Here is a 25,228-nt window from a genome sequence, read left to right on the forward strand (position 1 = left end):
TGGCTTCAGGAAGGCAATACCTGCAAGGAGGCAATTACAGGCTATTTGTACATTTTTTTTGCCTGTACATTCCTTCCTTGCTGTCTGCAGCCTTTTTACTTTGTTTCTAGCCTGCATGATTTCTACTTGTGTATTTTCCCCATGTTTGGATATTAACAGGCCTTCCCTCATAGAATGTCAGGGCTTTCCATGGCATTTGTGGGCTGTACAGCTGTCACAGTTACCCTTTTGCAGGTGATTGTAGTGACAGGACAAGGGGTAATGGGTTTAAATGTAAACAGGGGAAGTTCAGGTTAGATATAAGGAAGAAGTTCTTTACTGTGAGGATGGTAAGGCACTGGCACAGGTTACCCAGAGAAGTGGTAAATGCTCCATCCCTGGCAGTGTTCAAGGCCAGGTTGGACAGAGCCTTGGGTGACATGGTTTAGTGCGAGGTGTCCCTGCCCATGGCAGGGGGCTGGAATTGGATGGTCTTAAGGTCCTTTCCAATCCAAACCATTCTATGATTCTTCACTAAGTATCATCCCTTGAAAGAGAAAATGAAATTGTTAAGATCAGACACAATTGCATGCATTAACCTAAGTACATAGTTCCAGTTGTTGGGGAGTGTGGGAGGGAGTAGGTGCCAAACATCAACCTGGGGAGTTATGGTGCTAGAGAGGGTTTTTCTGTGGTTTTTTGCAGCCTGGTACAGTAGTGTAACATTGATAATAGAGCGGTAATAACAGGCTATCCCAGAGGCTATTGCTTTGCTCAGCACTGGTTTTCTGGCACTGTTTAATGGGATGAAAACCACGGTGAAGATCAGTGGACTTAGGATGCCTGGAATTTAATTTAGCATGTTTGTCATATTATAGTAACTGGGAAACCCATGTAGGTTATCTAGTTTTCCATCTTCCTTGAAGCAAATTTGGGCCTTCTTCTGTAGTATAAATTCTGTTAGCTCCCTTGGGAGGATGGTGAAAATTCTGGATGTAGACAAATAATGCTGTTTAAAATAGTGGAGGTCTTGAAGTTTTCATGATGTTTTTCTTACAACACCAGTTGCTGCAGACCAAATATCACTGGAAAAAATGGAGAGGTGCTGTTGGTGTAAATAGTGCATGGAGGATAGTATAGGAATCTATGCTTCAAAACAGTACTTTTATTTAATATAGCATGATTGTGTTTTACAGGGAGAAAACCCAACATTTGAACAAAGCTGATCAGGTCTCACAGAAGTGGACACTCACTTCAGTGCAGGTTGTATGAAGTAGCAGTGCCATTGGGCTGTGTTTCACAGAACCTGTGCTTTGCAGAGCAGAATGGCATTTGGGTTTTTTGTTGGAGCAGTGTTGAAACTGGGAGTTGTGTAATGACTTGGTTTGACCATTTTGTTTTAATTTAAGATCATGCTGATACTAGCTGTGGGGTGGCAGAATGGACACATCAGGACACATGCTGTGTATGTCTTGGTTTTTGGGTATAGTCTGATCTGAGAGTGCAAGGAACCATTATGATCCTCTGGTCTCTAGGGGAATTTGCACATGGTAATCAGGGCTGTTAGCCTCAAAACTTTGGATGACTTAATATGTTTCTGAAAGATAACAAGGCTTTATTCATACATCCTAGTAGATTAAGCATTTATTATATCCTCGGGTATTTTATTCCAGATTATACCTCTTCTCCCTCTTAAACCACTTTGCTTTTTATTTCTATGCTGAATGCTGATTTCTAGCCACTGAATCCAGTTGTTTCTGCTTTTTGTTGTGTTGCTGAGAGATCTCCTGTTTAGGTAATCGTGGGCTGTGGCCAAGGGCCTTCTTTCCCTTCAATAAGTTGAGCTGGTTGAGCTCCATTAGGACTACTTTTTATTATTATTGTTTGTATGACTACAGCACCTGACTGCCTAAGGCTCTGCCTACATTAAGTGTTAAGCCTGGGCTTGAGCTCTGGGCTTTGGCAGCAAGCCTGCTGTGCTGCTGCTGTTGAGATTGGAGCCTGACTGAGGCGTTCTCCTTTCTGTTCATGTGAGGCAGAGTCCAAGATCAGCTGAACAGCAGGTCTGGTAGTGCTGCTGTCCAGGTAGTCCGGGAAACCTGCCTTCCAGGAATAGGAGTGATGAGGAGAGCACCGTTTGTTTCTTGAGTTCTCCTGCCTGCAAAGGAGGGATCTGTTTGTGCAGGCTCACACTCTGTGAGCTGATGAATTCAGAGCCTGGGTTATGGGGTGCTCCCTGAGCTTTAGCAGACATGGTTCTAATGAATGATGGTGCATGCTTTCTGGGTGCCTTTAGAGGGGGGAAAAACAGTCTCCTCTCTGTCATGCTTGGGATCTGGACATAAGCACGAGATGATTCCTGACCTCAGACAAATGAGAGAGCCTAGGAGACAGGATAATATGAGTCAGTCTATCAATCTGGTGCCACAGCATACTGATAGCCTGATAATTGTCCGTTTTCTGTAAGACTAGCAGATTTATTTTTTATATATATATATATACATATATAAGACATCAGAGCTTAAATCTACTTGTATCCTTTAGAAAATACAAGCTGGTAGTAGAGCTGGCATCTTTTACTGATGTAAGGCAGAAGCAGATTTGGTAAATCCATGGAAAATGGAAGGGATAGACTGTGAAAAGGAGGGTAAATAAGTCATGCTTGATGTGACAGAAAATGAAACCAGTGAAGAAAGATGATGTGGTTGGAGGAGGAAGCTGGGCAAATGATTTTTGGAGTACTTCGTAAGTAGGACAAAATTGCTTTAATTGGAGCCAGAGGAAAAGGTGGCTTGCAAAGCTTATGTTCCAGACCAGAAGTTTTACACTTCAGTGTCATAATACCAAGTCTCATAATATCAATGTCCTGCCTTAAAAACATTCTTAATAAGCTTCTGAACTTGTGTTCATCTCTAAACTCCTGCTTTTAGTTACTGATAACTGTAAATTACCCTTTTCCACCCCACTTGTCAGTTTGAGCAATAGGTAACGAGACTTCCTCCTGGGAGGAGACAGGATGCCTTCCAGGCTTGAATATCTTTCCTGTTCCTAGCTTATATGTATGTAAATTAAAAAATATTGATTTTGGATGGTAGCTCTTGAGATACAAAGATAACCTAAAATGGTGTTTTCATTGTGTGATCCCATCTGATACAACGCATAGAATGAGCCATATGATGGGACTGGGGTTAAGTCTCCTCCCCAGCTTCTGGCATCTTTCTTCCAGCTTTCTTTGAGAAGATAAACAGTGATGCTGACAGGTTACGTATGTGGAGGCATTCACATTGCCTTAAGATATCCTCACCTGATGAATTCAGGGCCATGCAAGAAATTAGAAGAGACTCCCTTGGCTCCCACATGAGACTTTTCTGTTTTCCTTTTAGAAAAAAGAGGCGTCTTTCACATTACACAGTCTTTAAAAAAAAGTTTCTTCCATCTTTTAATGAGGCTGCTGCTGGATTTCAGATTGAGAGACATCCTGTGCTTTCACTGCCCTCTATCCTTAGAAGAGTTATGAAAGGTGCTGGTCTACAGCAAACTTGCTGCTGCACAGTGACTGCACAGTAGGTAAATGCTTCATGTCTGCTAACAAAGTACTAAGTCATGATTTTCTTCTGAATCTTGCTATCAAGGACATTACAAAAGCAGAGTGGGAATTCCCAGCCAAAGGCGGCCATTTCAGTTGGTAGTTAACAAGATCCTACAGATGTCAAAAATAAATGAGGTTCCCTGCTCCAGTTACAGCAACAGCCATAGAGCTTCAAAGAGGTCACAGGTGTGGAAATCAGAGGACTCTTAATGGAGACTAAGATAAAAAGGGACTCTAAAGCCTTGGATGTAAGTCTCTGATCTGAAGAGTGGTGAGTAATGCAGTTGCTGGGAGGTATCTTTGGCTTTGCCTGGAGCATGCTCACAAGCAATCAGAATGCTTGCCCACAGCCAAACTGTTCTTTCCCTTTCTACTCTTCTGAATAATAAAAGCATTACACACAAACCCCACTGTTAATGCAACATGTGGGTGAAGTTCCAGGCTATTGTGTATAAAGCTCAGTCTTAATTCCAGCAGTAATTATAACTTGTTCCTCTCTCCCCTGTTGTATGGTGACACTGCAGAAAGTGATGCAAAGTTCTCTGTTTCTGCGTGTGTGTAGCGTAGGCTGGTGTAGGGAACAAAGTCTACCTAATACCTTGATTTTTTTTCCTTTTCTTTTCCTGTCAAAGTCTCAGCTGTAATACTGTGCAATTGGACACTTAGCATTTAACTTCAATGTTTTGTCTCTTTTCAGTTCTGCTAGGAGGTGGTTCTACTGCTCATGGATATTTTGCTGCTTTTCTGCTTATAATGCAGTCTGACATTTGTTTCCGTCTTTCTCTTGGGGCTGATTTTGTTCAAATTAGAGATTTCCTTGCAACACGTCTTCTCATTTTCTAGTCTGCAGTTTTTGGGGCCATCAGCAGTTTAGGATGCAAGGTCCTGGCCTTGTCTGTACTTGATAGATAAAGCATAGTGAATACTACTAAAAATTCATTATTTGCTGCCAGCTATCTGTGGTAACCTTGATATCTCCTGTTTGAACATAAGGGATCCAGCAGTTATTGCTGAATATAGAAGAGTTTTTAACATTGCCTTTGTATGCAGGGTGTGAGAAAGTCCAAGGCTTTTTATTTATGCTGGTATATTACAGCATATAATTGCATCCATCTTTTGATCTGTGGTATGAATTAGTTCTATTGAAAACATGTTTTCTATTTTTAAATCAGTTGTCTTGAACTGAGTTCTTGAAACATTCTGCTTTTTGGTCTTGTTTTTGTGTAGATTTTCCATATTGTGCTGGATTTAATATAATTGTTGACATGTTGGGTTTGAGTGCTTTTTATTTACAATTGGGGTTTTTTTTCCTCTCTATTTTGTATAAAACTCTTGATGTTTGTGTTAGTGTTGTATTTATCCAGATTGAGTATGTAACTTATGTGATAATATATGAGCATGTCACAGTTTGGAAACGTTTGATGGTAAAATGCTGTTAGCCAGTGTTAAAAAGGGAGAGTGGAGATTTGGAGGCCTTAAGAGCTGTGTTGCCAAGCTTGACTTTGAACATCGCTGTTCAGCGATGGCTAGACTGGCAACCCAAGGCTTCATCCATGGGCAGTAAGGACAAAGAAACATCTCCTAGAAACTCAAACTGTAAGTGGGATGATCTCTGCAGGAGCTTGTTTTTCTCTGCTGATGAGCAGCTGAGTCTAAAGTCTGAACTTGAGTGTATGAGTTGCAGATCTGAGGTTAAATGAGATTGCTCAGGCCCAGGTGGCTCTTTCAAGGAGCGTCATATTCTCTTTGTCTTTTCTGCGGCTCTTGTGATGCTCATAAAAAATGTGAGGTGTGCTGCCAGCAAGTGCCAGCTGCTGTCCCTATACCTGTGCAGCACGGCAGCATTTTCTTGTGCTCCCCAACCCAAAGTAATTTGCTGTTCTCTTTTATTATTATTGATGGTGTTTTTGCCCTTTCTTGTACAGCAGTTTCTGTGGTAGAGCCCCATAGGGTCTGCAACAAGGGCTCCTCTGTGTCATAAAAGTAGTAAACAGAATGCCCTATCACGTTTGGCAGAGCAAGAGAATGCCAGAAATTCCAAGCATTTGTTTCATGCCCCATCCATTGGCTGGTCCTTCTTGAGTTAAGACCTTTGTCTTGTCCTTCCCATGGTTGTAATAGTAAAGGAGAGTGCATCTGGGCGTGCATTTTTCTTCCTTTGCAGTGGTTCTGCTTGGGGTGTGTGCTTGCTGGGTTTTTTTAATCAGTTCATGTTGATTCTTATCGTCTGCTGTTTAATAGTTTGGGGTTGATGTAATCATAGTTACATGTATTTCATTAAGAGATCTATGTGTGTGTACTTAGGTGTTTGCATAATTCATGAAGTCAAGTATGTTCACATACCCCTTATTAGCACATGAGTGCATGTAGTAAGTATGTACTTCTCTTCTTTGTATCAGTGGCTCACTGGGAAAGGTGCAGTGTATTTATTTGGCATATACATATGTAAAAAACCCACAAGCTTTACCATTTATTTTCTTTCTTCTACACCCACCCTAAAAACGTAAAGAAAAACACACACTTCAGCTAGGGTTCTAGAATAGTTTATTTTTTCATTCAGCCATTAGTTTATTCGTTCAGGAGTTGTACACTGGAAAAAAAGTGCATCCATTAGACAGTGAGGGCTTTATTTATGAGGGGGGTGGTGTTTCAAAGGGGAGGCTGTCGAGTCCCAAAAGAGCCTTTCATGGTGTATTCTCAGCGTGCTTCTGAGGCCACTGCTCTGCTCATCAGGAGGAGAGGCAGAAATGTGGGCTTTACAGAGCAACTGTGTGTTTCACTGGTCCCTGCGCTCACTGACGTTTATTTACATATTGGGAGAGTAAATGGGTAGAACAGATGGCAACCAGACATTTGGTGGTTCTGTTCCCGTATGCTCCTCAGGGGTCTTGCATTCAGTTTTTGCAAAAAGCTTGTCCTATAGTGAGGAGAAAAAACCCAGGAGCCTGTCCACAACTATGAAACGCTTGTTGGGTTTTCGCTGTAGTGACAGATTAAAGCGTTTAGTAAAATGTGAAATAATTACAAGGTTTGTTTTACAAGTCCAAATACTTGTTCATTAAGATAAGTCCATTGGTGTGTCTGTCTCTCTCTTTTTATTGTTATTTTACCACTGGAGTGAATTTGAAACCAGCGATCTCTTCCTTCTACAAACTCAGTTTAAAAAGTGCAGGTCGTTTTATATGGGTCATGGAGACCTTCTGGTCTTTCTGCAAATAGTGTAACTCATTTGTGCAAAAAGAAACAGAAACAGAAGATCTGAAAATTTGTCAGGAATTTCCAGGATATTTAATAGGTGTTTCTTCACTATTTACAGTTATGAAGCGGGAGATTTACTTCCTTACTAAGCTGAATTTTTTCTTACTTTCTTTGTACACGTTGGAATGGTGGAGCAGGGCTGATCCAGAGTGCTGGGCAGCTTGCTTCAGTGCTGTGGGTTGTTGTGTTGGGGTTTTTTTTCCAATGTGTGTGCATGTTGTTTTAGAGAAGGGATAATTAAAGCACTTCTCCTGGGCAAAACCATAATATAAAATACACATATTGAAAATATGCTAGAAAGGGCGCTACAAGTCAGGTTTTGAATGTGTAAAATCCTCAGAGCTTGACCTTTTGCACAGCATGCCAAATCAGCAGCTCTTAACAGTTTGTGACATGATGAATTCCAATGACTTATTGGTAAACACATGAAACTGCCCAGTATTTGAAGGAGAACCTGTCAAATAATGTAAATACCAGACATCAGTTCCTCACCTACAATGTAGAATCTCCTAGTATTAGATGAAGTCTGTAATGCAGACCTTTCCATAATAAACCTCTCTCATAAAAGGTCAGTGCTGAACTAATATCCTTTAAACCAAGATAGTTTTCACAAATAAAAGTAGAATTACTGATCCTCCATGAGTTAACTCAGGTTTTACCAACTACTTTTAGTGCCCTTCTTATCAAATAGTATCTGTTTAAAAGACAAAAGTAGGAAGCCGTGTCACACTCTGCAGGAGATTTACCGTAGTAAATGGTAGCACAGAAAGTGAGAATGGTAAATGTCAAGAAAGAAACACAATCTTCTTGAGACAAGCTTAGAAGCTTGATCATTAACAAAAAATAAAGTGGAAGCTTGCTACTTTTCTGTAGGCCATGCTGCACAAATATTATGTTAGGATTAGTTTAAATGAAGATAATTGCTCAACTAGTTGATTTTTGGCAGTATGTTCCCCAGCCCACGTGAAATACAGAAAATTGTTTCTAGGTAAGTGTTTTTAGTTGGAGTATATTGTAGTGTGCTTGGTTAATGAAGCTGCTGTGTCTCACTCAATATGTGACAATGTTTCTGTGATACAGGCAGCAGTTCTCTTAAATACTTCATGAGGTACTTTGGAATCCTTTGAGATCAAAATTAAATACAAGCCTATTATTAAATAGGACCTAACTTCCTCTTTATTTTTTTTATATGGGGTATTGCTGGTTTTAGGAAATGTATTTCTAGGCTGAGGCCACCATGGCAGTGCAATTACATCCTAGATAGTCTTTGCTTTTTTTCCTCCCGATAAAATAACATAGTTTAAATATCTTTTCCAGTGGTTTGTAGCCAGATGCAAAGTCAGCTAAAAAAGATTCCTTCAGAAAGATTTCTTTTCTACATCATTATGTAACTAAAAGTAGCTGCTGTAAATACTGTAGAATTTTGTGGCAGTCTTGAAAGCCATGGCTTCTGTGTCCTGGCTCCTTCCTTTAGGAGCAGATGACGGCAGTTTAAATGGTGACATACTCTTTATGGTCCAGAGCTGGATAAGCATTAACCAACTAACTAATTCAGTAACAGCAGGACTCAAGTGAACTGATAAAACCCAGTAACTATTTGTGGCGAAGTATGGCAGATCCTGTGTATTTTAAAGGAAAATCTAAAACCAGCCATGGGTATATTCGTTGTTGTGTCCTCAAATGCTAATCTGTATGTGGTCACTTGTATGCCTGAATGGTTTAGTTTGCTTTGTTTTTCTTCTTTGACAGACTGATGTCTTGGTGTTGAGCTGCGATCTGATCACAGATGTTGATTTATATAACATTGTTGATCTCTTTCGGACTCACGATGCTACTCTCTCCATGTTGATGAAGAAGACTCATGAACCCACAGAAGTGGTACCAGGACAGAAAGGGAAAAAAAAGCCAGGTATGTAGATAGGAATACCTTTATTTATTAACACATACTAGAGATACCGTTTGTACATATGTTTAGTTATTAATCTCAGAGCGAAAGAAATAAAAAAGGTACAGATACTCTATTTTTCCTCAAATTTCCTGGTAGGGGTGTGACTTGGGTTTTTCCATCTTAGAATTAAATATTAGACTCCTGTAATCTTGCAGGCTGTGATCCAAAGCTCACAAGAGTTAAGGGAAAAGCTCCAGATGACTTCAGTGAGTTTTGGATCAAACCCTAGATTTTTGTTACATATGAGCATCAGAACCGTTAGGTTTTTCAAGAGCACTAAGCATCAGCCAGATTATGAGTGGGAATTTACCACTGACTGCAGGGACCAGTGTTAGGTGGGTAACAAATACTTCTAGAAATCTCCCGTCTCATGGTATCTACTGAATTACTCTTCTGAGATCACATCCAGGAGCCTTTTGCTAGGCAAAGCTCCCACTGTTTCAAGGTCTTGGTTAGATGCTTATCTTGTCCCTTTTACCATAATATCTTAGTTAGTGCCTTGTAATCTTTAATGTATCTATCCTCACAACACTGCTGTAAGGCAGGGCAGGGCTATTATCCCTTTTTTACTTATGCTAAAAGTACTAAATACCATACAGTTGTTCCCATACCATACCTCTCATTTTCTTTTAATGATATCTGTTAAATCGCTGAGGCTTGATTATTGCCAGCTTAGTGGGTCCTGGTCTATGATTAAAGCTCAGAGGCATTACAGTAATACAAATAAGAAAGTGAAGCTTCAAACTGTTTGAAGGAGGAGTGAAATGCAAGCCAACTGTTGGACTATGTGTGCGTCTGAAAGTGGAAGAAGTGTGTTTTTAAAAGAAAGCTGCTTAAACTCTGCATGAGAAGATTTTTCTGGAGCAACGTGTAAAGTTAGTAGGGCTGAAAGCTTTTAGGACTCGAACTCTCAAACAGCTCTAAACCTCCTTGGTTTTGAACAGACGATCTAAGTGCTAATGGCACATAAAACCTTGTCAAGAGCACTACTACAGACAGAGTTGAGCATTCATGAGTTATAAACTAATGGGTCTGTGGTTAAATATCATAGAGCTGCCCAGTATGTGAGCTTTGAGCACACAAGCCGGGGGCAAGGAGGTCTGTGAGGTTAAACAATATCACATGAAGACTCTTTGAAAATATAAACACATCAGGTTGCACATGCATTCTTAATTTTCTTGTTTTTCATGTCTGTGTGCTTGACTTCGTGGCATAACTCGTACTCCATGATTTGTTAAAATTTGTGTATGATTTCTCAGATCTGTAGAAGACCAAACTTGAAAGCATTACAATTCCATTCTCTTGCAGTGTTTTGACACCACCAGTGTTTTTCTCTGGGGCTTGATGCTAAGGTTTCACACTCAAAAACTACTCAAGCTGTCATGGAAAGTAAGTTGTTTTCTATGAGCTGCCTCAGATGAGACATGAACCCTACTAGACCTTTTCCAGTCATTTGCTAAAAGTAGGGGAGTGCTGAGACAGGAATTTTAGGTGGTTCTCCAGGTTCTGGTGAGGGGTGGTACATTTTAGGGAGCACCAGACCCTCCTGCCTTTCGTTCCTACTTGCCTGAATGCATTCTATTGCTCTCAGCATAGTCCTAGCTCATCCTTATATCTTTTCCCATGCTGGCTTCTTGTCACCACTAGCCTCCATTCTTGTTCTCTTTGCTTAGTTGTTTCTGTCAAGGATCCTTGTTAAGAGTCCAGCCTCTCTTTCTCATATGTTACACTTTTCCTTCACTACCATTCCCATCCCTGTTCCACTTCTTACTTCTCATCTCAACCTGCTTCATTTATCTGTCTGCAGTCACCTTTTTTCTTCTTTTCTCATTCCTTTCTCTGTGGTCTTTTCATGAACATCCCCAATTTCCACCAGTTCTCAGAGACTACTTTCTGTCTCTCCCAGCCCATCTTGCAGAGTCCTTATTTTTATGCTTTTTTTCCTTTTATCCTTTTGAGCTTATGAGTTTAATTTCCTTGTAAAAACAAGTTGCAAAGACACAACAGATCAAGCTCTTTCCCCTGAAGCAGTCATCACAGCATGGCCGTGGAGCCTCATGGCTTGTGTGCTTTGCTTGTACCACCTGATGGTAGAGAAGACCTTAGATGAAGAACTGGAATAGCATAGCTTTTCAAGAGAAGGGCCACCTAAGCATTTAAGCTTAGGCTAAACATGTTGGGGTTTTTTTCTTTAACCTTAGAAGTAGCCGAACTGTTTTTGCTGCAGTTGTCCAAGTTCTTCTTAAGGCAAGCACCTGGTGTTGGAAATTTCATCCCAAACAGTTAAAATTTGATGAAGCTTATAAGCAGCTGAAGACAAGATATTAATATGGAACATGTTAGGCAGCTTTTAATAGCATGTGGTACTATTAGCTGTAAATCGTGGCATATACATGCTTCTATGTACTTGTGCTGTTCTACTCAAGTGTTGATATTAGAAAATAGATCCCTAGTCCTGACAAGTCACTGGATATATTTGTCACTTCCTTTATTGTTTCACTGTTCCTACAAATTCACTCATTTTTGAGAAGGAGCACCAAAGACATTTTGTTTACATCGTGGAATCTGATACAAAGTTGTTGCTTTTGGGATATTATTGAACATTCAAGAACTTTAATATAAGGAATAGTTTTAAAATGAGCATGGATTGCAGTGTTAAGCAGCTATAAATTCATACCGATGCTTTCCTGAAATGTTTGACATACCTCAGGTGCAAATTACAGAGTGAAGTTCATTGGTTTTTATATTTAGGGGCTCATATATTGACAAAAATCATCTCATTGGCTTTTTTTAATTGATCAATAAGAGGAATGGCAATAAAATAAGTAAAAAAGAGAAAAAGCAGGCTGCTAGTGAATGGTAGTAACCCAAATAAACAGGGAGTGTCAGGAATTTGGACACCCAGAATGGAGCCATGTGCTTAAAGATGACCTGCAAGGGATTGAGTGGAAAAGGGTGTCTGAACCTTTGTGATGTATAAAGAAAAGCAGAAAAGATGGGGATGGCAACTCTTTCCTGCTTGTTTTTCTTGTCTTGAAAGCAGCAGGCATGTCATCACTGGTATTCCCTGTGTTTGCCAGAAGACCTCTTGGTGGTCTTGCAGGCTGCATCGTGTGAATTCTCACCCTTTAATTGAAAGGGTGGGGATAGTGAATCTTTAACAAAGGTGTCTTTTTCCCAAGTGTCAATTAATTATGTTTGATTAAAAAGCATTTTAGAAAATCTGACTGAAAATTATTTCTCATCACTGATTTGCTCAGCTTCCATTCTCTTGTGATGTCATGATTTCTTCAGGTCATTAGAACCCTTAAAATTGTTGGGGATGTAATTTCTAAGGTAACTAATAAATTACAATAGCTGTGTCAAATCCTTATTTATCTGTTTTGAGGAGGCAAAACACATCCTGCTTTCCATTTTTATACTTTAAATGACTTTTTAGTTACCATCAGTCCAGCTTTAACATTTTTCTTATAGTTTCCTTGCAGAGATTTTGTAAACTAGTTATTTGTTCATTCTTCCATTTACTTTTTTCCTCACTAAGTGATGCCAGTGTGATTTGAAACAGCACACTTGTATCTCTGGGTAGTTGATTTTAGTAATGGGTTTTGTCTTTTCTAACTTACAAAAGGAATGCAATTTATTGCCAGTGTACTGGGAAGAAACTGACCTGGCATCCACTACAAAAAAATACAGCACACTCACATGGTTTTACTGTCTGTTTCTTACATATCCATGCAAGCGAGAGAAACCGGTTTGGTGGCAGTCATGTACCTGGTCCTGTTTTCATCAAGATTTCTTTTTCCCTTTTTCTTACTGCATAGAGCTTCCCTATAACAGTGTAGGATGTTATGTTATTGTACGAATAGTCAGGAGATGGGCAGCCATGCACAGAACTTGGTTGTGTTTCTAGCCTGTCGGGAGACCTCAGTTAAGTGGCAGTGGTGATGGTTGATTGGCCCCTACTCTCAAACTTTGTCGCCCTTCTCGAGCATGAGAATCAGCACTGCTTTCAAGACTTATTTCTTGTTTTTTACAGCAAGCGAGCTTTATCCTAGTTGTGCTTGTCATAATGTTACATGTTCAGGCCTATGTTTGTACTTGGCTATATGATTAATTTCTGAGAAGGGATGGGATTTCTGGAAAGGGTATGCTTGATCACTTGGATCAAAGACTGCCAATAGGAGAACTTTCAACAGCTGCATAGATTTGGTTGTATTTTGGTACTGTTTATTACTATGGTAACTGAAGGAACAGGTAAAAGTAAAATAAAGGATGAGGTTCATCTTGGGAAATTAACTATTTATAGAGCATGCTGTTATTCTAATGTTGTTAAAAGTTTAGAACTTGGGAGACTGAATATCTGCCAGTTTGGCCCAAAACAATAGTATTTAGTGGGAGAGAGGACGTTTTTGTTACAACTGTACCATGGCATTCTTATAGAGCCTGTGTTCCTGTGGAGATCAGTGTATGGTTGCCACCAGAGTGATGGCTCACACTACAGAGTGCAGTACAGCCACCACTGTATTCAGATGTTGTGGAAGACTGTTCGAAGACAAATGCTTTCCATTTCAGTAGACCAAAGTCACTGTTGATGCACAGTCTGATTGCAGGAGATGGGAATTGCCACAATAATCTTATGTGACTGTTTGTTAGGTATTCTTTTGGTTGGCAGTTTTATAAATAGATATTTAAACCATGTTAACCCACCCAGAAACATCAGTAGTAGAAGTCTTAGAATCTAGACTTTTATGTGTGTTTGTGTATGTGATTTAGGGTTTCTATTGCTATCAGTATTTATCTGAAATAGGAGATCAGTTGCAAAGTAGTTATGTCTTAACTGAAATCATAATCCTTTCCAGACCACCTAATTCTAATGTGGAGTGATTTATGATGAGGAAGAAGCAGCTGGGTTTTTAAGAACTCTCTGCTCGCCTTGGGTTTGTTGTTGTGTAAATTCACATAGCAGGGCTTTTTTATTAATTTTTTTAAAAGAGAAGGAAAGCATAGCTCAAGATGGAGCGTTGCATGTCAGGGCCTGTAGTTGGCATCTTCATAAAAGGGATGCATAAAGCTTGCAGGGCCAGTGTTTTGGATGTCATGATACATATCTGCTACCTTGGCTGGAAATAAGTTAATAAATATTGTGGATAACTTTTGCTAATTCATTGATTTGCTGGGTTAGTCTGAAACCTGGTATTTCATATTTTGGGGGTGGTTGATGGTCCCATTTGTCTTTCCAGCCTGCATGAAGACAGGGCTATATAATGGTTATGTTTGATTTTCTACTTCAGTGGAGCAGCGCGACTTCATTGGAGTGGATGACACAGGAAAAAGATTGCTCTTCATGGCTAATGAAGCTGACTTGGATGAAGAACTTGTCATTAAAAGATCCATCCTTCAGAAGTAAGCTTATGAGTCCTTGTAATAGAAACTGAACTTGGGATCGGGGTACATAACAATGGACTAGGTGTGATGATTAAAGGCAAAGTAGGATGAGAAGAGGAAAAAGCCTTTGCACTGTTCAGGGAGCAGTATTTTATTATTCATTATGTCAGTATAACCAGTTGATGGGCTTGTGTCATGCCTTTATTGTGAAGAATTCTAAGGAAAGAAAAGAAATGGGCGAAAAGTTAATTCTCCTTGAAATGAAGCCAGTATTGCCATAGTTCAGGTACAGTTTAGATATAGAGATTCAGAAGCAGTACACCTATGTCCATAAATTAAAAGCTATTCTCAGTGTATGAATTCCAATGAGAATCTGTAATATGGATTTACAGAGTATCTCAGAGAGGCTTTCAGGATTTCATGACACTCTTCTGCATATGAGGCACAAAACCTCAGCTGTCTTTCCAGGCCCAAAAAGATTCATTAGGGACTCCGTGTTATATCCACCGTTAAACTGCACTGGGGACTTGGATGAATCCATTAAATATGCTGCACTAGCTGTGCTTCCTGGATTCCCATCCATTCGTAGCAGAAGGAAAGATGGCTTGTTGCTCTTTATGCTCTTCTGTACAGTGATTTTAGTTTTCTCAGACACGCGTCTGATGTTCTGTGGAAGCTCTGCTGTCTCTTTGAGAAGCCAGGCTTTGTAGTCTGTCCCAGGCTGACAGTCAGACCTTCACCTCTGGGAGATTAGACACCTGTGGGGCAGCCATCTGAGACTTGAGAAATTCATCCATGTGGACCTTGTAAGTCAAGGATACGGACATCTGGGGCCTGCTCTCAGATAAATCTCTTCTGTGAAAATGCCTCTGGTGTGTGCTGTAGGCCACAGCTAGGAGTAATCTTTCCTTGAACATCCCACTACCAGATGTGAGGGAGGTGCTGTGTGCCCATGGAAAGGTGACTCCTCTTCTGCCTGAGTTTAAGAATTGCTCTAGAAGGAAGGTGATCAAGAGTGAGCCCTGTTAACTGCATGTTTCCACTGGCTGTCTCCTGGGTTTTCCTTGGGCATGGCAGGGACCAAGCTGCAGACAAGCCTCGTGTACGTACACAGCAGCTGATCTGTCTAGTGTAGGAAATTCAGCACCATTGCATTCTATGTTTTTGAGCAAACAAACACTAGTCTATTTTGTGCTAGGGAGGAATATTTCATTGACTGTTAGTGATGGGCTGTGGCTTTCTGCTGTCACTAGTGGGTGGCTGTGGCATAACAACTTAGAAATTGCTGAAACATGTGTGATCTTAGTTGACCTCTGATTTTACAGGTTCATCTAACCAGAGGATTCTCATTCCTGTTACTCTATAGCTAAATTAATCAGGCTTTATTTTGCAGGCCAAACTTTGTCTTCAGGAACACCTGTTCAGTTATGTTGTCTTCAGCAGATCTTCTTGAGTGTAACTGTTTGGGATTTGGTAAATGTGGTGTTGGGGATATACAGATGGGATAAAAATCTGTATGTCTCCCTGTTTTTCTTACATTTCCATATGCACAGCTATGAAAGCTAGTGTAAAGTGTTAGATACCCTCCAGGAAAAGCCCACAGATGATAGGATAGTCTAGAAGCACAAAGAGAGAAGATCTGCTAAGTGTTAAAAAGAAGGGGGAAAAAAATAAGAAAAAGATGCTTTGAAGCATCATACAGAAGCACTGGGCCAGTATCCATGTGGGTGAGCCTCTGCCATCTGAAACTGCCTGCACTGGATTTGTGCTCTCTGTTTCACTGCTGCCATGTTGGAGAAGCTCTGAGGGAAGCAAAACAGTACATGGAAGTTGTCAAATATTTTCAAATGTGGCAGTTCAGCATAGCAACAACTGTGGGAGCTCTAGGAAGACAAAGTGTTGGCAGCTGATGATGTTTTAACCACTGCGTTGTCTAGACCTGCTCGAGCCCTGGCTTTCTCATGTGAGAAACAAAAGCGACGCTTGAAACAATCTTTGAAGTCTTTTTTTCTTTATTTTAATACAAGATAGTAAAGCAAGGGGAGGTAAAAAAAAGAGCAAGCCCAGTCTCGTTTTCTTCATGGATCACTTGAAGTGACTGACTTTCAGCTACCATGTTGGTCCTTTCTTGATCTCTGGACTTTGTTTTGATGAAATAACAGACTTTGTGGCAGAATGGGAGAATTTCCAGTACACTCATTTGTTCCTCTCTAAAATACAATAGGCATCTTGAGGGTGTTGCTTTTGCTTGTTTTGCTTTTAATGGTCCTTTTGAAGGGCTATAGTGGTCTTGTTACATGAACTCCAGAACTCCTTTGGTGCTTGTTTTGCTCTTCAGATGCTTTTCTTTTTCTTTTCCGTGGTGTTTTTTTTTTTCTCTCCCTTTTTAAAGATGGGGGTGAAAGGAGGGACCAGCAGGGAGTGGTGAAAGGAATAGGAAGAGGGAAGATGGGCTTTTCTTTAAAGCTAGGAATCTTGTTGCTGGTAAAAATCTAGATCCCATACAGAAATGTTTCAAAGGACCCTTGGCTTCCCCTCCTCACAGGAGGGAAGTTGTGTTGACAAAACAGCCAAAGCTGTAGAACGCTAATTTAAATCCTTGAAGAAAAACCTTTTTCCTGACCTTTGCTTTCTTCCTATCGTTGGATTTCACACTCTTCACTTTCCTGCCATAAAAGAGCAGCTGGTGGGGAGGGACAAGGGAAAACACACATTCTCTGAGTACCTGTTGAGTATTAAATATTTATTTGCTCTTGACTCAGGCATTTTTGTAGTAACAAAAGTGTTACAGACTGAAAGATTTTAATGGGATTTCCAAGTTCCTGGTGTAACCTGTTATTCTTTTCTCAGTTTGGTTAGGAGTTCTTTTCCAGATTTGTTGTTTTGATTTGGTTTGGGGGGTTGTGAGTCATGGATAGCCATTTTGGTTTGTAGAATGTCTCTCTGTGTTACGCCACACACAGAAAGGAGCCTGGATTTTGCTCCTTTGCTTGCCAAAGCAAATCTGGCAAAGCTTCCCATTCAGCTGTTAAAATTATCCTTCTTTTTTTTCTCCTGTGCTGTTAATCACCCTGATGACAAGTCCCACAGGTAGCAGCCTCCCTCCAATAAACAAGTGCAAACCAGTATCAAGTACATCCATCCAAGCACGTTTCGGTGTGCATCATGATGGGCCAGGAGACAAATTTATTGGTGGTGCCTAGAGAGACTAATGCTGCTGGCGAAAGTATTTTCAAGGAAATGGTTCCCTGTTTGGGTAATGAGAGCTTATAAAAAGCCATGAACAGCCTGCGCATGTCATTCACTTTGGCAAATAGCTGCAAGATGAGATACTAGAATGAAAGAAATACAGTTTGGGGAAGTTTCAGCGCCAGCTTAGAGCCCTTTGAAGGGAAAAAAGTAAAGTTATGTGCTCATCCCTGGAGCCTGGTTTTGCCAGTGACATCTCTCTGACTTGGGCCTTGACAGGATGAAGGAGTGAGGAAATGATGAGAATTCCATAGCTGCCGTCTTTGCTTTTGGAGGGGGCAAAGGTATTTGTTTTCAAAGCATGATTACAATGGACAGGGAGCTTTTTGCTCCACCTCTCATATTTATGGTCATGCAAAGTGAGACAGTAAAAGACACCTGTTGGAGCAGGTCTAAATTTGGAGCATTTCCTTTTAAGATCTTGTGGGCTGTGTAAGGGTGAGTTCAGCCTTCGTGGGTGTTCAGTCTGCACAGACGCAGGTGCAGGGCTTCTCCTAGAGAATATGTTAATAAATCACCGTGACAATTCCAGCTACTTATTACCTCGTGCTTCAGACAGAAAGGAATACCTCATCTATAAATATATACAGGACTAACATTAGTAACCTTGAAGTAACAATACAGATCTGTTTTGAAGATATTTTAATAAAAAGAGGGGGGTAAAGTGGGAGAATTTTTTCTTCCTTCTCCCCTTGCATCATGAGAGTAAAAATGAATGGTGTAGTATAATTTTAAAAGTCAGCGTTGCCAAGTGGGTAGGTAATGGGAGTTCAGGAACAGCTTTGATACACTTGATTTCCTTTCTGTTGCCTTGGGATATTGCCCTTTTTTTTTTTCTGCTGATAATTTGTTTTAAGTAACTGGATCATGTATAAACACACTGCAACTTCCGTAGTGTTTCTGTTCTCTGGAACTGCCCTCCTTGGGAAACTGGCATCTCTGAAATGCTCTGCTACTCCAATGGTGGTTCTTTTAAAATCTACTTCCACAAGAAGAGTTGAGAATAACACAGGGATAGGCAGATGCTCCACTGTATAAAGCATCCTAAAGTAGATCATGCATGGGCAGATGTCCTCTTCCAGATCCAGCTGTGCTGGTGAAGGGGGCCACCAACTCTAGCTTGCCCCCAGCTGCATGAAAGAGAAAGTACTTCATAAGCCATGTGTCTCAAAATGAGTTGCATTACTTTTAATAGATTAAACAACAGGACTTTGATAATTTGGTTCTTTTTACTCTGCACATTAGGGAGTGGTCCCCCGCAAGCAGTGCCACTGGCAGGGAAGGAAAGGATGCAATAACCCAATTCAATAGGAAAATCCTGAGGAGCAACTCGGGGCAGACCAAGGAGCAAAAACTGTTTGCTGGGCTCAGCTGTCTACAGGATGAATACACATGTATTAGCTTGGGTGGCATTTCCCTGTTGGAAAAATCAGTGGGTTTCACTATTAGCAAACTTCTGTTACCAAGTTTCCTTTGCATTCAAGTGATATTTTGAGGAATACCATGGAAAGATGTTGGATATAATCTCTCTTGCTATAAAACGTGACTTTGAGAGAGTGATGTGTAGATCTTCATGTCTTTCCTGTTAGTCCAGATCTGCTCTTTTCACAAATAAAAATAAATTGTTCTGACTGTCATCCAAAAAATGTCAGGTTCTTTTTGGCTCCTCTGCCACACAAATAGAAATTGTATGTGTTGATTTAGGTAATAATCCTTTTGCAGATGCACAACCAGAAAAGAATCTGGTTCCCCTTCCCAGAACTGAATTGGTTTCACAGCACTAGTAGGAATTCAGAAAGTTGTAAAAAGTTATTTTAGCCAGTAAAGCAAGCGGATCTGACTGAATCAAACTGGGGGAACTAGGTTGATTGAATAAGAGGGTGTGATTTTTACACACTAACTTCTCAGACTATAACCACACTTTAAAAATGTTGGTGTAGCTTTAATCATATTTCTTTACAAAAGAGGATTTTAGAAAAAAGACATTGGCCTGTGAGTTGTTGTTTGAGCCATCAGTTGGGAGTAGATGTTCTGAAGATGGCCTTGGAGGCCTTGCCTGCCTGATTACAAGTTTCCCAGTTCACTACAGGTAGCTGCTGTAACGAAAAGGCATTGATTTTTCTCAGAAAGTTTGCCTTTTTTATTATGCATTTAAACTTTGCTCAGCTTGCTCTACTGGGGATGAGTGTAGCCTTCAACTTCAGAAATGGATGAAACCAGTTATCGTTTCTAAAATGGATGTAGCCAAATCATAGAACACCAGGTTGGAAGGGACCTCAAGGATCACATCTAAGGAAAACATTTTAATTTGGTGCTTTTATAGGTTATGCTTGTACAATAAATGTGAACATCCTGTCAGAGCAGTTAGTGAGACACTGACTTTATATTTTAAAGCACATGCTGCTATTACTGATTTTAATGCTGTTGCTTCCATTGGATTTTATTGTGTATTCCTGGTGCTGTGTTATTTTATTCATTCATTGTGGGAGGTTAAAAGGAATGTATAGCATATCCAGGTCCTCTTTCTCAAAGAGAGGTCATGTCATGTCTTGACAGCTTGTACAGGTAAGAGGTCATGAATCTTAGACTCTGAACTATTAGCAGGAATTTCTAATGACTGTGGCTATAGAAAGACTTACTGGCAACAGATTTAATTTTACTGCAAGATTCTTGCCAGAGTTACGATATGCGTAAGACTAAAAGCAGAGAGTGTGAGGCTCAGCATTTGGTTTCTAATCATCAGTAAACGTATTATCATTACTCATCTGTCTGTCTGCTGTGGTCTCAGACCAGCACTTAGCCTGTGATTTGGTTTTACTTTTCAGAGGTTTCAAAGGAGCAAGGGGGATGACTGTATTGCTTGGCCACCCTCGCTCGAGTCCATGTGACTTGGTGAATGTAGTGCTCTGGATGAGTCATGAAGTTGGACAACACTGAAGTCAAATCTCATTGTTACTTTAAGCCAGGCTTGGGTCTTGAAAAGGTGACAAATGGTCAGTTCAGTTTAGAAAGATGTCTTAATACTTTAATGCAGTTGCCACTGTGTATTTTTTAGCAATGCTGTGAGTTAGCTTATTTCAGAATTGATGGGAAACATAGCCATCACTGGTTGATTTTTGTGACATATTTACCTCAGTTGATCCAGATGTAACCTGTATGGTCTAAGAGTTCCTCTGAATGGCCTGGTTAGGGGAGAGACACAGAAGGATCAATTATTTGCTTTCCATGTATGTTTTCAGCCCTGGCTTGTACTCAGGATAGCTGCCTGCTGAAGTCTTTGAGTTTCAGGTTGTGTCCAGTGATCCCAGAATGACCAGTACAGGGCACAGACTCCTTATTGTGTGGTTGGGATGGTACAGAGAGGAAAAAAGCCAAAGGTCAGAGGAGTTATCCCTGCTTGTGGAAGCGCTGTCAGGCTCTCCCCTACCACATGTCCACCATGTGTTCCTCATCAGTGGGATGTGGAACTCCATGACGCAGAGCAGACTGGAATGTGGAGTTAGTTAACACCCGCCGTTGGGGAATTTATCAGCCAATATGGAATATGGCAGGGGGAGGAAACGGTCTAGTTTAAAGCAAAGTAAGGGTGAAATGAGGCATGTGACTGTTCCTCTCCAGTTAAAAGGTCTGATTCTGCTTGGGGCTGAGGTCCTGGCTTGTGAGCCCAGCCAAAGCTTGTGGTTCCCTTGCTGTTCTGTGTTATTGAAGGTTTTTTTAATCCTTTAAATTGTCATGCTTCGCAGAAGATTTTTGCAGTGAGATGGAGGGAAATACCCTTGGGATTTTTGCAAGGAACCATTCATCTAGCTTATTCTAAGAAACCCAGACTTTGAAGAGCCTTTCCTTCATCCAGTCATTCAGATCCCAAGTCAGTAACTTGCAGGGATACATAAAAGTGAGCACATCTCCATTAAAATTACATACTTGGTATGAGTTGAACTGTAGTTGCATAATATTTTTAGTGATGATTTATTACACTGACTTCACGGCTACTGCGAGCTCAAACCTGGATGATTTGCTGTGATGTTTAGCACTGGTGAGAATACTGTGAAAACCATAATGGAAAGAGTCAGAATATATAATTAGCTGGTTGAAGGTATATGTGAGCCCATGATCCTTATTGGGTTCGCATTCTGCTTCACTCGCAGCAAATATATATCTTTCAGAATGTTTCCATTCATTCTGAATACAATGCTGAATTCCCTCTTGAATAGCCATAGTGTGGTTCTCCCCAAACAGCATTGTGCTGGCAGTTTCTGGAATTACACAGGAAATGAAGAGCATAGCAAACTTTCCTTTCTCGTGCTAAGACATGCTTCCCGGGAGTTCTTCCAGTACATCGATTAAATAACAGAGATCTATTCCTAAGGGCAGCATGTCCTCTATGTTTCTGCTTTGAGAAATCCTAATTTTCCCTGGCTTTAAATTCTTCCTTTCTTCCTCAAATTTACTGCACCATTTCCCCACTAGAGAAGATTAGATAGAGATTCTTTTTACAAGCAGGAAAACTTTTAGAAGTTCTAAGAAGCCATGTCTTAGGTATATAAGACATATATACTATATGTCTTATACTCTCTCTTTCCCCAGCCACTGAATACAATATACTCCTTGAAGAATTAATAGCAAGTGGCTCTTACACCTTGATATGTGAACTGGCAATGCAGAATGCTGTATCTTGCACAATTACTCATTCTGAGTATAACTTACGTGTACCTGCATACCTGCAGCAATAGCTGTTGGTATTGGGTTGATCATCTTGAAATCCTTTAACCTTTTAAAAACTCATGCCGGGGGGGAAGGGGGGTATTCATCATTCAGGTTAGTGGAAGTGCAACATCTTGAAAAATCTGGGTCAGTCGTCAGTCAATAGAGAGAAATTTAGAAAGGGAATAATTTAGGGTCTAGAGACAGAAAATATTTGGCTGATATACTTTAATTAAGTCTGAGGGTTGGAAGCAAACCAGTAAGAAAGCAAGGGAAATTTAAGTTAAAGCTCAACTTCTAGTTTTTCTGCATATAAATCCTCTAGCAGCTGGTGATATTTGCAATAGCACAAGAGACTGTCTTTCAGTATTCCCTTTGATTTCTTTTTTTTCCCTCCCTTTGCTTTATTATTCCCAGGGTGTAGCATTAAATACCATTTTAGAGGCTGTGTGTGTCCCTAACTTCCCTGTCCCATCCCCACCGTGTTTGTACATGTGTACATATATATTAAATATATAGCTTTGTTCACTAGTGCATTGGTACAGCATTTTTGAACTAGGTTGGGGTTTTTTCCCCCCAGATGATCTACATAATTTCTGAAAATACCTCTGAAATTCCCACTTCTGTGACTTTGAGCCGTAGCCAGGTAGAGCAGTAATAACAGAATCATTGCCAGCGGTGCCATAAATTTCAACTAAAGTATCGGGCAAGAAGTCTGATTTCTGTTTGTACTGTTGTTAGAGATATTTATGCAGGGCAGGTCTTTCAGCAAGTGTGATTATTTTCAGAGAGGCCCTCTCTCCATTCTTGCATTCGAATGTGCTGGGGATGTGTGCAGGGAACGGCACCTGACGAACAGCAGCCAGACAGAAGGAATAAAATCCCCTGGGAATGAGACTTCTCTTTATGGTTGCTTTTCACTTCTAAGGCCACTTGAAAAATATTGTTCTTCAGGTAGATCTCCTTCGTAGATCCCTGGGTTAGCATTTGGGTGCCTGCCATTTTCCCAGACCAAGGAGCTACTGAAGGCTTAAGCTTTTCCAGTAGGAAAGTATGCGAGCACATACTTTGCAGTACCAGACGCTATTGAAAGAATAATGGACCCTTCCCACATTCAACTCCATTCTTCTTGCACTCGCTCCCAGACCTCTGGAGCCACTGTGCTAGCAAATGATTACATTCTGTTTCTTTTCCGTAACTCTTCCTAAACAAAATGTTAATTGAGACATTGATTTATACAATTTGGATTCCTTTGCTAAGTCAGTGCAGTTAGAAGTAGCCTCTGGCTATTGAGGGAATAGGCCAGTCAGACAAATAAGTGGCTGCTGGTATGTTTTTCTATACCTTACCCTTTCAGAAAATAGTACGTATTTCAGATGTCTCTTGCATGTGTTTGTTTCAATGTACCACATGATAATGTAGCTCTAGAATGCAGGATTTACGTTATTATATGAAGCAAGCAATCTGAAAGAAACAAAAAATGTAGGTTTTGGCTTTTTTTTTTTTTTTCCTATACCTTTGATGTTTGTCAACTGAAAAGAAGGGGTTGTGATATTAGGGATGCTGTGTAGATTCTAGGCTTTTATACGTGACAAGGATAAACTTACACCTGGGGTAAAAGAATGACTTCTCATATTCTGGACAGCTGTTGACTTAAAGGGTTTGCAGAAGAGTTCTGACCTTACTTCTCAGTAATTTATTCTTGTCTTTGGAAAAAAATAGAAATGTTGTAGAAAACCTTTAAAATAAGCAACCTTTGTGTTTACAGAGGAAGAGTTCTCTTGTCCTACAGGTGATCTGCTGCTGGAAAGGGTCATGAATTGATGTGCCATCACCTGTTTGCAGTAAGAATGTTTGGTAATTAATATACAAAGAGATCTCACTTCTCTACTTGGCTGTGGGGCCTTGGGAAGTCCACTTAATGTTTGTATCTCATGCTTTCTTCGCTTTTTAAAACAAATGCAATATTACTTTCCTGTCTCATAGGGGTATAACTCATGAATGTTTACATTGGTAGTCTAAATGTAAAATGCTGCTCTGACTACAGGGTATTAACTGTTGGATTTCCTACATTTAGAATCAGAACGGTACTTGTTAAAATGACCCGCAGGAAGCAGCTGATGTAGCGCTGAATGCAGCATCAGCTGCAGATCATATTTGAACCTAGATTTTCAGTTTCAGAACTTGCATTTCTGCATGTCGGACACCACTAGTATTAAATGCATTACTGTGTAGTTTATTGTGTGTTACATTGTTATGTGCTGTTATTCTTACCACTCCACTGTCTCTCATTTCTTTTCAATGTACTGATTCTCTAGTTATTGATACAAAAGCACTGGACATACAGTGAAAAATGTTTTCTTTTGCATTAACAAGCCAATACTCCTGAGTGTACATGATCACATTCGTAGATAGGTGGTTCCTTGCATACACATGAGCTGGCTTTACAAATGCTGGCATGAGTCTGGCACAACTCGTAGCAGTGCACCTGAGCTAACACACAAGTGCTGCCAGGGCCAGACTGGGCTGGCAGCAGGGTAGCTGGGCACGCATCACAGCTCCTGAGCAAGCCAGTCCTGTGGGGTTCAGGGCATGCTCGGGAAATACCAGAAGGACTCTGTAGGAGCCAGTTCTGGTGCCGGAACTGTAGAGTTGTCTGGGCTTTCTCAGGTCCATGTTACTCTGGATAAAGGAGGAAAAGTAATGTTTATGTTTCTTTAATCCTTGCATTTGTATGTTGCTCCTCACTTCCAGTTTGGCTGTCTTGTGGCAGCTTTTAAATTCTGAGATAAAAATTGCAGTTTTGTAACCATATGAGATTATCAGTTATCAAAAAGCAAGTGCTCTGCTGTTACCTGATCATTTTGTTCTGACTTGCTGAGATTTTCACCAGTCACCTTTTTTTATTTCTGAGAACTGGTCATTAATGCAGTTATTTCACTGCTGAATGACAGCATGTTTTTATGCACTGCTGTCACTTCCAGCTTCATTGCAGAAGGAGAAGTGATTCTCCATGCCAGAAGTAGAACTGTAGTGCTCTACGGTTTGTACTTCCAGAAATTCCTTCAGGGCTTCAGTTTGTATTTGATTTTTGGCTGGTTTGCAAGAATATATGA

At 40.4% G+C, this 25,228-nt stretch overlaps 1 protein-coding gene across 4 annotated transcripts in view; it reads left to right on the forward strand.

Annotated features, from left to right (window-relative positions):
* EIF2B3 (eukaryotic translation initiation factor 2B subunit gamma) overlaps positions 1–25,228 on the forward strand; it is a 100,177-nt gene that overhangs the window by 12,328 nt on the left and 62,621 nt on the right. For all 4 annotated transcript variants that reach the window (XR_013957414.1, XR_013957415.1, XM_080623166.1 and 1 more), the window contains 2 exons: positions 8,576–8,735; positions 14,066–14,177. Coding sequence is in view for 2 of the 4 variants with exons in the window: in XM_080623166.1 (XP_080479292.1) it covers positions 8,576–8,735; positions 14,066–14,177 (272 nt within the window). In the remaining 2 variants the exon portion in view is untranslated. The remainder of the gene's footprint in view (positions 1–8,575; positions 8,736–14,065; positions 14,178–25,228) is intronic.

Source organism: Psittacula echo (assembly GCF_963264785.1).
Source record: "Psittacula echo genome assembly, chromosome: 7".
Taxonomy (NCBI): domain Eukaryota; kingdom Metazoa; phylum Chordata; class Aves; order Psittaciformes; family Psittacidae; genus Psittacula; species Psittacula echo.